General features: G+C 30.9%; 1 protein-coding gene across 1 annotated transcript in view; it reads left to right on the top strand.

Annotated features, from left to right (window-relative positions):
• The window catches only part of LOC127711482 (Na(+)/citrate cotransporter-like), a 51,872-nt gene that overhangs the window by 28,153 nt on the left and 10,685 nt on the right, over positions 1-13,034 (top strand). Inside the window, exons 9-11 of the mRNA XM_052217550.1 lie at positions 2,465-2,560; positions 3,349-3,455; positions 11,750-11,877. Of these exons, the coding sequence (XP_052073510.1) occupies positions 2,465-2,560; positions 3,349-3,455; positions 11,750-11,877 (331 nt within the window). The remainder of the gene's footprint in view (positions 1-2,464; positions 2,561-3,348; positions 3,456-11,749; positions 11,878-13,034) is intronic.

The following is a 13,034-nucleotide window of genomic DNA, read 5'->3' as shown; positions in this document are numbered from 1 at the left end:
ATGTTGAACAATCGAAAAACTTGCAAATTAATTGTCAATAAAAATGCAGAAAAGTATGTTTAATTGTTTACGACACGTTCTCACTACAGTGGTGCTACAGCAGAACATAATAAAAAACTGTTTAAAATCATTTGAAAAAAGGATTAACTCATCAGATCGATACAAAACAGAAAACAAAAAAGCAGACCAGACTCTCTAATATTTATTCACATTTTAAATGTTTTTTTTTTATTCAACAAAACATTACATATTTTGTCCAAAGCCGATGATTTTAGATTACTGTGAATCAGCAAATTTTAAAATCAAAAATATAAATGCTTATTACGACTTTAGCTATACTTTTTGTACTTTTTAGCTTTCGGCATCACTTGGCGTCAGTCGTCGTCCATCGTCCGATGTAAACTATTTCAAACATCTTCTCTTCTGAAAGTACTGAACCAATTCCAATCAAACTTAAGCTGAAAGATCCTTAGTGTTTCTAGAATAAAGTTTGTGTTTTATTTTTTGTTTCGTCAAAAAACATGGCCGCCATGGTTAAAAATAGAACATAGGGGTAAAATGCAGTTTTTGGCTTATATCTCAAAAACTAAAGCATTTAGAGCAAATCTAACAAGAAGTTAAAGAATTCATTAGGTCAAGGTCTACCTGCCCTGATATTATCAGCCGAATCGGGTATCTGATTTTTAGGCTATTGCCCCTGAACTGATGATTTTAAGGAAATTTTGCAGTTGTCGGTTATTATCTTGAATATTATTATAGATAAAGATAGACTGTAAACAGCAAAAATGTTCAGAAAAGTAAGATCTACAAATAAGTTTATATGACCAAATTGTCAGTTGACCCCTTAAGGAGTTATTGCCCTTTAAAGACAATTTTTATACGCCCGTCAAAAATGTATTATGTTATACAAATGTCCGGCGTCCGTCCGTCTGTCCGTCCGTCTGTCTGTCCGGCGTAAACATATCGCACCGTAACTTGAGAATGACTTATCCAAATTTCATGAAACTTAACATAGTTGTTTCTTATGATGGTCAAACGATCTGTATACTTTTTGGTGAAAATAAGATTAAAACTTTTTGAGTTACGGGACTTAGTAACTAAAACAGGTGTGTGTTTTTTTTTTCACATGTCGCGCCGTATCTCAAAAACAATTTACGATTATTGCTTAAAACTTTACACACTTCTTAGTTATATTAATTTTAAGATCTGTATACTTTTTGGTGATGATTCAAAATTTTATTTTAGAGATATTGAGTATTTTGTTAAAAAAAGGGGGAGGGGTTTTTCACATGTCGCGCCGTATCTCAAAAACGATTTATGATTATTGCTTAAAATTTTACACACTTCTTAGTTATGTTAATCTAAAGATCTGTATACTTTTTGGTTTTGATTCAAAATTTTATTTTTGAGATATTGATTTTTTTTTTTTAAAGGGGGGTTTTCACATGTCGCGCCAAATCTCAAAAACGATTTATGATTATTGCTTAAAATTTTACACACTTCTTAGTTATATTAATCCAAAGATCTGTATACTTTTTGGTTTTTATTCAAAATTATATTTTAGAGATATTGAGTTTTTGTTAAAAAAAAAGGGGGGGTTTTCGCATGTCACGCCGTATGTCAGAAACTATTTATGCTTATTGCATAAAAATTCACACACAAGACGACGGGCGTATCATGCGCTCATGGCGCAGCTGTTTATTTTACAATTTGTTCATCTAGTCTGCTTACTTTAAAAGATCTTCTCCTTTGAAACTGCTGAATCAATTTCAGACAAAATTGGGCTGAATGAGTTTCAGAGTATCTAGTATAAATTTTGTATTTTATTTTCTTGTACGTCAAGAAATATAGCCACTATGGCTAAAATGGAACATAGGGGTAAATGCATTTTTTTGCTTTAGAATAAAATATGACAGATACAAAGAACATTTAAATGGCATTTTTAAGCCACTCATTAATATATATTGAAAAGCAAAAATAATCATTAATGAAAGATTTAAGCAAAAATTTTCAGGTGAGCGATTCAGGCTCTTGGGAGCCTCTTGTTTGGTTTTATCGGCTCTTGTCTTATTTTTGAATAAGTTTTGGATTTTCAAATACTTTGCCCTCGAACATCACTGAAGAAACATTTATTGTCGAAATGCGCATTTGGTTTAGTAAAATTGGTACAGTTAATGATAGTACAATGTATAAGTAATTTTAAAAATATACACAAAAGCGACTGTTGTTATAAACGCTCAAAGTATCAAAGAAAGCATTCTTTTTTAAATCAACGAACGTAGCGCTGCATTAAAAATGCGGAGACGAAAGACTTGTAACTAAAAAAGTAAAGATGAAAAAAGGCAAACACACAAATTTAAAAACTGCAGAATAATGATGCATGCCGTAAATGTATAACTGTAAATCTTAAAAGGTCCTTCTGGAAGCAATATTCCAATAATAGTTTACTTTATTATACTTTTAGTTTTGCAGAAATAACAGTGTTGATAGTATTTATCTGTTTAGCAATACTGTGGATTTTCCGTGATCTTCCTGATATTCACGGCTGGTCACTTGGATTGTAAGTATATCTGTGTTTAATAGTTTTACCAATTTCGAAGGATTACCTTGAGAAAATCGGAAGTAATGCTACATGTATCACGAGTATTTACGTACATCTTACTTTCTGTTTTTTTTTTTCTTTAACAGCTTTACAACACAGTAAAAAACACACGAAACCTTATGCGTGTGCAAACTTATCGATTGTTTTCACGATGTCTTATACACATACTTTAAATTTGTTTGGAACCTTTTCTTTTAAACAAATATTCAAGAATGCGCGACGTACGCACTGAAAACGGTATGTTTTATGTGTATTCATACGTTTAACTGTCGCTGATGTTGCACTTCATAAATATTTTAATTATCTTCTCTCTGTGATTACCAGAGAATACCACAAAAGACAATGGCAATGACGACTTTTGTATGAATGTAAATTGTTAGGTCTTATCGTTTCATTTGAACGCAAATGTGGATTTTTTTGTTCGCGCAAACGTATCGCGAATCATTAACCTCTGGCAAAAATTATAGATCTAACTAAAGCGAATACAGAAAACTTATGAAGGAAAATCACGTCTGAAATTATAAATCAAGAACTAATCATTGCGAACATGATACCGTCACATTTTTTTTGCATTACTAAAACATCGCAATAACTTCTTAATTTACATTTACTATAAAAGCGCTTAGTTATTTTAGTCTACGACTTTCTAATGCTCCTCCGTTTCATTTTCTTTCCCATGATCTATAGACATTTCATGAAGTTTCTCATGAATCCTTTATAGCAACCGATATGTTTTGTCTTTACAGTAAAACTAAGTACGTTAGTGACTCAACAGCATCCATCTTAATGGCCTGTTTACTTTTTATTTTGCCTGCAGAGATACCAAATGTTTTCTGTTGGAATAAAATTTCAAGTAAGTGACTAAGTGATAAACTTTCATCAACCCGTTGACTAGTTCGGAAACTGTTGAAGTTGAATATTGGTGAGAGCACACAAACGTATACAAGTTTCTTGTCCAAACAGTGGCCTTGGGGGACTCTCACATTAAGGGTTCAGGACCCTTCAATTACAAAGTGGATATTCTATCAAAATTTGAATATTCATAAATTTCATAAATCAAAAACTGTGTTATTTGTGTCATCATTCTTATTATACAAAAGGGATGTTTTTACGGTACACATCCTTGTATATATCATGGAAATAATAGATCATAAATTTGTTGCGTCCGAAGTGTTAATTTTTAATAATAAATTTGAGAATGGAAATGGGAAATTTGTCAAAGAGACAACAACCCGACTAAAGAGCAGATGCCTATACTAAGAACCTAATGACCAATTTCACATACTAAGTAATTGTTATATCATATTAGCAAATGATTTATTTCAAAGTTGACAAGCACATTCAATACGAATATTTAATGTGTGCTAAGGAAGATACTTATTAAAGGTATCACAATACAAAAGCAACTAAATTTTATCAAAATTTCATTTCAACTGTTTTTGTTACTTCTTAATATTACAAAACCACAGAAAAAAATAAATTTCCATATCTTGCACTGTTAAAGAGTTTTGATGATAATTAGTTTTATAAACAAATGCACGTGTCTGAATGATACAAATAAGAACATGTGGGCAGTACTTTGTGGTTAATCAAAAGAATCATTTGATAGCTTTATGACCACTGACCTGCTATAAAGATAACAGTCATAGAAAAGAGGTTGAATTCGGGGTTTATAGAAAAAAAGAAAATAATGAAATCCAAATAAAAAGATATTTCTTTATTGGAGCTGTCAGGAGAAAAAAAACAAAAAAATAATTTGGAGCTATAGAGGGAATCAAATATAAATGTACAGATATTAAACAAATATAATTGTACAACAATTAATGTTGCTGATGTTAATGCTGATATTTATATCAGATTTTCTTTAGGAGAATGTGTAAATATGGAATTCTTTTTAAAAGAAAACAAAAATTAAATATTTTATTTTCAAACTATACAAACATTAGAAAATTCTACTTTGTGTAAAACACCATACTTTTATTGTATACAATTATAATTCTAGAAATCCCCCATAAGAATCCTCTAGACTGACTAACTGATGATTTTATGTACACATCCATGATAACTTACTTTTTGGGAAAATGTTAAAAACAAAATATATTGTTTCGTGTACTATTTGAATAAAAAATCCATATTGAAAAATGCAAATTCAATGTGTAATTAAACTTCTGTGATCATTAATGGTTGATGTTTATCCAGGTGGTCGGAGTTTTTACCATATCAGTAGCAACTGACTTACAGCAAGGTCAATCACTGCCTGTAACCGAGTACGGCAGAAAGTGATTTTCCCCCGATTACAGTACTGATTTTCCCCGATTGTTTACTGATTTTTCCCGATTTTCCTATGTAGAGAACATCAAAAGGGTAATTATATATGAATTAATGAAAATCTGTGTCAATAATTATGCAACCTTCCTTTTCATTCATACATTTTTATCATTGACCTCCCATGGGCAATATGGATTTTAATGACCAATCCTAAAAATAGAAACTTTTCCGAAGCAAGGAAGTCATGGGAAGTGATTTTCTTATATTATTCAAATATCTAAATGTTATTTCTTTAATTATAGAATACTTATTCAAATGTGCAAATTAAGTAAACTTAGAGCTGGGAGTACTTTTTTACGGAGATTAGGAAAATACTAAAAAAAATATGATTTCAATTTCTGATGTAGTGTACTGATTGTCCACTATCAGTGTACAGATTGTCCCAGAGAAGATGAAGTTAATTACAGATTTTCCCCGATTTTCTCTTATAGTATCATAAGGAAAAAGGTTCATTCTAAGTTTTATTTTTAACTGTTACTTGCAAAAAAATATCAACATAGCTTTGATAGCTTTCTAAAAATGTCATCTTTGAAGAAATAGTAGCTCACCATCAGAAGACACATCCATCTGAAAAACTTGTCATTTGGAGAAGACTTGAAGAGGGTGGTGAAAGCTAACATACCATGCATTCATTCCAGAACTTCTTGACAGAAAAGGAAAAACTTTTATTAAAATACAAGATGAAAAAATTATAATTTGTAACTTATCAACAAATACACCACAAAAGATTATCAAAAAAGGCAAATCATCACAATCTCTAACCATTTCAGACAATTTATCAAATTCGCCAAACTATGAATCCAGAAATATACAAACAGTAAGTTATGAACCCCAAGCAAGAAGAAACCTGTTTAAAGTTTCTGAACCAACCAATGAAATATCAATGAACAAAAAAATCTCTAATTCAATTTTATATATAAAATTGTAGAATTACAGGTTTGCAGGAAAATTATTCATATATTCCACTATTTTTTATTTATACACATGCCTAAGTGTATATGAAGATCCACATATTAGTTTTATTTTTGAAGGATTAGCTTTTTCAAAATCGGGGACAATCTGTATAGGTATCAGGGAAAATCTGTAATCAACACAAGCTGATCGGGGACAATCTGTACACCAAAGCTCAAGTTTAATTGCTAGTTTTTTTCCCATTTAAATGCTTATTTTGTCCAAATTTCTACTTGCATTTTTCAGATTATTATATTTGAACAAAATTTCATGAAAAAAAATCTAATTTATATTCCCAGTTTTCTAAAAGCAGATTAAAACAGATTTTTGTTTACTCAAATCAGCTACAACAGCATCAAAACAAAGAATAAGGAAGGTCATGATGTAACTTCAAAGCAATCCCACCTCAGGATATCACTTACTAATGACTGCTGACCAGACAGAATAAATGATCTTTAACCAATTGATTAGTTCAAGCTACTTAAATTGAATAACAGAACTATAGTGTAAAATTTATCATGAAAAATCAGTACAAAATCGAGGAAAATCAGTACTATAATCGGGGGAAAATCACTTTCTGCCGTACTCGGTTACAGGCAGTGTCAATAATGATATAACTTCTCCCGCCAGATCTGGTACTTGATGCACAGGGTGTGCATTTACTTTTTATATTTAGAATTGCTGAAATAGAATGCTTTCTTACTGGTCAAAACCTAATTGATTTATGATTAAAGGCCAATCCTGAAGTATCCCCATGGTACATGTGTGAATTATATTGAAGTAAATGAGGTTCAAATAGAAAAATCCTTATCTATTCAAATGTGACACATACATTTTTGTCATGAGAATGTAGTTTTAACTGAAATTAGCTCGTAGACAGGTGCCATATATGCCTGATTTTAGCACATATTGTTCCTTGAACAGTTATCTTCAAAACCATGTTTCAGATTTCCAAAAACATCAATAAAACAAATTTTATACCTAATTAAATTGATTGATTTCTTATGAAAGAAGGTTGCAAACTTAATTGAAGGGTTAGGAGAAAATGAAATACAATAGGAAAAATCTGGGACACGGTTTTGGAGGTCAAACTGTTTTGCACAAGAATCTATCAAAAATTTTGGAATGCTATGAATAACAAAGAAGCTAATTTCATTCAAATGTGAACATCCGAATCTAGCAACTAATTACATAATAATCAATTATGGAATAATTATGTTACATGTATAATGAAATTATCACCATTTGAAAGATTAATCTTTCTTCTTTATTTTGGTTCCTCATTTAAGAATTTTAGAGCTGGATGAAAGTAATTACATCAGTTTAAAGTTGTATGATTGGGAGTGAAAAATCTTTGTATTGTGCTACCTTAAGCAACATCATGTTTGATAGGTGACTTCGGTAGTTGATTCACTTGCAAATATACATGTAAGGGAATGCCCTGATCTGAACAACATTAGGTCCTAGCAATATATATATATATATATATATATATATAGATTGCCTAACAATGTAATTTTAACACACTATTTAGTATGTAAATATAAGAATGTTTAAAATATTTACAAAATGATGAAAATAAACGCAATATTTCGCTAGACTAACTAGCTTTATCAAGCGTGCATCTATCCAGGTGAAATCGGATGTAGATGATAAGAAACTTTTGCAGCTCAATGTATATGTTGCACTTGAATTTAGCTGCCTTGAAAATAATACATAATTTGGATGAAGTTCAAGATTTTTACAAAATTGGTAGTTGAAGTTAGCAACGTCCATTGGCCAATATTACAGAATAAAAAGGACGATGCTGTGTAATAAATTATTCTTTATCATTCCTGTATCTTTTCTCATCTTTTTCGTTAAGACCATCAGGTTCTAAAGTGTGGAGTTGGTGGATCTTTAGAACCTGATGGTCTTAACGAAAAAGATGAGAAAAGATACAGGAATGATAAAGAATAATTTATTACACAGCATCGTCCTTTTTATTCTGTAATATTGGCCAATGGACGTTGCTAACTTCAACTACCAATTTTGTAAAAATCTTGAACTTCATCCAAATTATGTATTATTTTCAAGGCAGCTAAATTCAAGTGCAACATATACATTGAGCTGCAAAAGTTTCTTATCATCTACATCCGATTTCACCTGGATAGATGCACGCTTGATAAAGCTAGTTAGTCTAGCGAAATATTGCGTTTATTTTCATCATTTTGTAAATATTTTAAACATTCTTATATTTACATACTAAATAGTGTGTTAAAATTACATTGTTAGGCAATCTATAATTTTATTTGTGTAATTGAATTAATCTCTGTACTGATTAATCCACACTCCCATAGATTTGTATGTCATGTGCTGCTATTTATAGGCACTTATATATATATATATATATATATATATATTCATCTTCAGTTTCTCTCTATATATATTTAGGTTCCAGTTTATGCAGTAAGTAATAATGCTAAAACTTAGATTGTGACTTCCTTAAACATGTTGACCTAGAATTGATTTAGATCCTTTTCGTAATTATTTACACTTTCATTAATCACATGTTAAATGCATGTTGAAAAATACGATCATCAACGTAATTACATGATGCAATGAACATACATTTTATTCAAGATTCATTGACTTTTGGAAATGACCATGACGGTAAAATGGATACAAGGAAAATTGGCACTACCAATTTCTCTAAAGGGATCAAATTGTGGAATCAAATTGGCGATGAACTGTATTTGCTTGTATAGTTGAGGAATATGTTAACCTCCATTTTTGTATTTGTATATATGATAATACTTTCCTTTCGTTTTCTTCAATATACTGTATCGGGCATTCAATTGTGAAAATTCCAGCATTCTTTTGAAGCTGTATTGTTTTCTGTTGCAGTAAGGGTTTTTATATGAAAACATAGATTTTAGGTCCTCATGCACTTCAACTTTGATATCTATTTGACCTTTTAAACTTTTTTTATTCGAGCGTCACTTATAAGTCTTTTGTAACGGACACCATTTTAATTCTGGTATCTATGAGGAGTTTGTAGATAATATCAAACCAGTATATTGATGTATTCAAGAGAATTGATGATCAATTTATTTAACGACCAAATCCTTATGTCATTGTTAGGTTATGTTTGTGTTGTAAATTACCCTTGGGGATTCCTAATTGGCAAATAATATTGTATTTTTGTAAAAGGGTCCGGATTGGGTTTACCTAATAGAGAATAATGGGCAAAAAGTGCAGAATAAAGGGCAAATTAATAAATGCATAGAAAAATAGTCTAAAAAAGAAAGAATAAGGAAATGAACGACCCCCATCCAGATCCTCTTGTATTCGTTTTAGTGACTTGACGAGTGATACTAGAATATATAGTAAAGGGTTGTTTATTTACTTTGATGTTTTTTTTTATTTATCTTTGTCTTAACGCACGAGGAGGTTTGCGAATAGAATCTGATGTAGTGTGTAAACAAATAAAACAATACGTCACCAATTAAAATGTCACAACAAAGTCCCAATTGGCGCATAAGAGAAAGGGTTATTTTGATGGACAAAATATTTGTAATGCAAAACTTCCCTTAATTGTTACACATGTACTTCTGGAGATATTAAACCAATTCCCCACCCTCCTCCCTGAAAAAGGAATGTACATGCCTAAAGCTCCTCATTACTTTCTTCATACTGTTTTGTACTAACAATCGATACCAGGCAGTTAAGGTAGATGGGGTGTCTAAATTATAATCCATAGAATTTTTTAATAATTTGCCAAAATGTAGTTTATATCATGCTTTTTTGGAAAAAATAATAAAAAGAATGGGTCACGGGGCTTATTTTCACGCTACAGGTTGTGCAAGATTGACAGATTTTGTATAGATTATGCATGGAAAACGCAATTTTCTGCCATAAAACGAAAACTGCACCATAGAATTTTGAGATAAAATATGAGAAGATAGCTGTAATATTATACTTTCAGATAAGAAAAAGAAAAAATGGGGTCACCGGGCCCGTTTTCTTGCTACATAATAAAATAGATAAATTCCTAACACATTCTATTGTAAAAGTAACAATATTTGAATTATCTGCCCTTACATTTGAGTTGCCTCCCCTTATGTGGCAAAGTTGGAAAAAATTGAATCAAACAAAAGTATTCTGTTTTTTGTAAAATACAACCATAAATATAATTAAACATGTCATTTTCTATATTAAAATGTAAATTCTTACACATGACTTACCCACTACTCTCAAAATTTGCACATTTTATTAAAGGTCTAGACCGATTATTTTCTGGTATTTCAAAATCCAACATGGAGGAAGACACCCTATCTACCTTAAATTAAACAATACAACGATCAATGTTATTTATGTAAGCATGCACGAATAGAGGAATCAACAGAAAAATAATAGCATGAATTTCATGCGTGTAAAAGAGATGCGAAAGATCCTGCTCCACATGTGACACCCGTCGAGTTCCTTATGTTAGTACAAACCCGGTAATAAGTCTAATTTGGTAGGTCACATTCGTGAAAAGGGGACGGGATTGTAGTTACGACATTAGGAACATAACCGTAATCATCTGTGAAATGGATATTTCATAACTGTCAACAAATTTGTGAGTACTTTACGGAATAGCAAGATTGAGACATAAGGGTATAATGAAATTATATAGCTATCTGTTATCTCTTGATTTTGATGATTAAACCATGTATACGTGATTTAAAAAAAATGCAATGGTCGTTAATATTTTATAGCTGTAGATTAATGAAATATTACTGATATGATTATAAATCAATTAAATGGTAGCTAATATATCAATGTTTCTGCAGTAACGCATACTTTTGACTGATTTTATCTTTTTTTTTTTAATTTAAGGTAGCTCCATAGGTACCTTATCCTTAAGTAGAATCTTAGGCGTTTTCTTAGTTTAAGGTGTTTTATGCATTCCACTTAAGTTGTGTGGGCGTGACTTAAACCAACTAAGATTTTACTAAGGAAATACTTATTTTCAGATTTTTATATGCATACAACTAAGGTAAAAAGGGCGAAGTTTCTTTAACTAAAGTGTTTACCAAGAAAAATCTTAACTTAAGTAGCTTTCAGCATACGGGCCATGGACTCATGGGAATGATGGGAGAGATAGATACACATTTTGTTAAATTAAGATAGATTGATCACAATAATAAGGAATGCTATTTACGAAAGAAAAATAAAAATCTTCATAAAAATTCATTAACAGGAGATTCCGTATATAATACTTGATATCGATTCTATTTTAGACAAGTGGGATTTTGTCAGTTCCATGTTATACTACTGTCACCTTAAAGTCATATGAAACTCCAAATTTAATCTAATGTGTATATCTGGCTTAATTAACAAGTTGGAATGCAGGGAAATATGAAAACAAATGTCATATCTCTTTCAATTCACTTATATGTCACGTTTTCCACATGTTCCACGTGCTCTGATTTTATTGTTTATCAATGTCACGATCCAGTAAACTTCGCCAACAAACTCGAAAGTCAATTAGCTTGCGATCAACAGCACTTGAATGAAATGTTATTTGTCGATAATACGTTAAAGATGTGTAAGGAGTATAAATATCGTGCATGCAAGACTTAGTATAGTATATATGCATGCATTGGTTCAAAAATTTCGATAACTATTAAAACTTCAAAAAACTCGTTTCATATGACTGTAACGTGGTTAATCGTGTATTTTTTTTTTTCGTTCTGTGTATTTATTCAATAACACGAAACATGAACAATTTGTTATGCTCTATATCAGTAACGATGGATTCATAAACGATGAATGCAAACGTGTATACTTGATTAATCATACGTTGAATAATCGTCATTTTGTATCTTTATACTTCTGTAGGCAGCACTAATGAATACGAGAAACCAACCTACCGACCGATTTTGAATTGGCAAGTAACTAACCAGAAAGTGCCTTGGGGAGTTTTAGTACTCCTCGGTGGTGGATTCGCTCTAGCTGATGCAAGTCAGGTAAACTAAATAGATTATAAGTGTCATGCAAATCATAGTACGTCACATCCGGTTGCATACGAAAAAGGTTCCAAAAAAAATATTCCCTTGAATTTGACAGTTGAAGGAAATGAATCCTACATTTTATTGCAGTAAAAAAATTCTGAGTCATAAACATATATCTTGGGTGTTTCAAAGCACCCTGACTTTTTCATTTGGTGTTTTATAGAATATTTTGGAAACTTGAGGTTGCATGGTTACTAAAGCTTTTACACAGGAAAATAAGGGGTGAACATTTGATTGGTTAATTCCAGTGATGGTTATTTTCTTATATGCAATGAAATGTTATGTGAAATTTTGTCTATAGTACTGGACAGGATAAAACTGTAATCATGCCAAGTATTTCTTTATTTGAAACAAAGATAAATTCTGCAAAATTTTTTGAAAAGTGCAAATTTAACAAAGACTATTATGGGAAAATCAATGGTGGTATTACATGAAATTTAAAAAAAATGAGAGTACACATAAGGTCAAAGCTGCACGTGCACCTTTGACCTTATGTGTACTCTCATTTTTTTAAAATTTCATGCTATTTAAGTGAAATATTACAAAAATGAAATATTTTGAGTGGATTGAGTCTCAAAAACACATTTTATGAGAAAATTGTCTTGAAATATGACTCTACCGTGAATATTAGTAGACAGAGCAAGCCATAGTCAGTGTTTTGGGAAGCTTTTTCTGACTTTTTCCCCTTATTTCTTATGTTTTGCTATAATAGAAAACGTTTTCCTAAGTAATGCTTTAATAAATATATAGTTATTAGTAAACGAAATTATTTTTGAAGCAGTAATAATAAATCGTTCACTAAAAGGGAAGCTTTTTATGTCCCTCTCTGGAACGCGGCTTAATTTAAAGTTTTACGTAAAGACTTATTGAAACCTCCATGGAGTCAGTAAACTTTGATATGGATAGTTCATTCAGCTTGAATACTTCAATTAGTCATTTATTATCACATTTTTTTCATAAATGAGTGAAAGTTACCCAAAAATTTTTATTTATTGGCCTAAAAAGTTGGAATTTTGAGGAAATGAGAGGTATAAATGGACCAAAAGGGATCTTATAATGAAGACAAAGAGGTGCATTAGTGGTATTTATCATCCTAGAGTGATCTTTTGTAA

Source organism: Mytilus californianus, unplaced genomic scaffold (genome assembly GCF_021869535.1).
Source record: "Mytilus californianus isolate M0D057914Y unplaced genomic scaffold, xbMytCali1.0.p SCAF_8, whole genome shotgun sequence".
In the NCBI taxonomy this organism is placed as follows: Eukaryota; Metazoa; Mollusca; class Bivalvia; order Mytilida; family Mytilidae; genus Mytilus; species Mytilus californianus.
The sequence above is the reverse complement of the archived record's forward strand: the minus strand, read 5'-3'. Positions and strand labels throughout refer to the sequence as shown.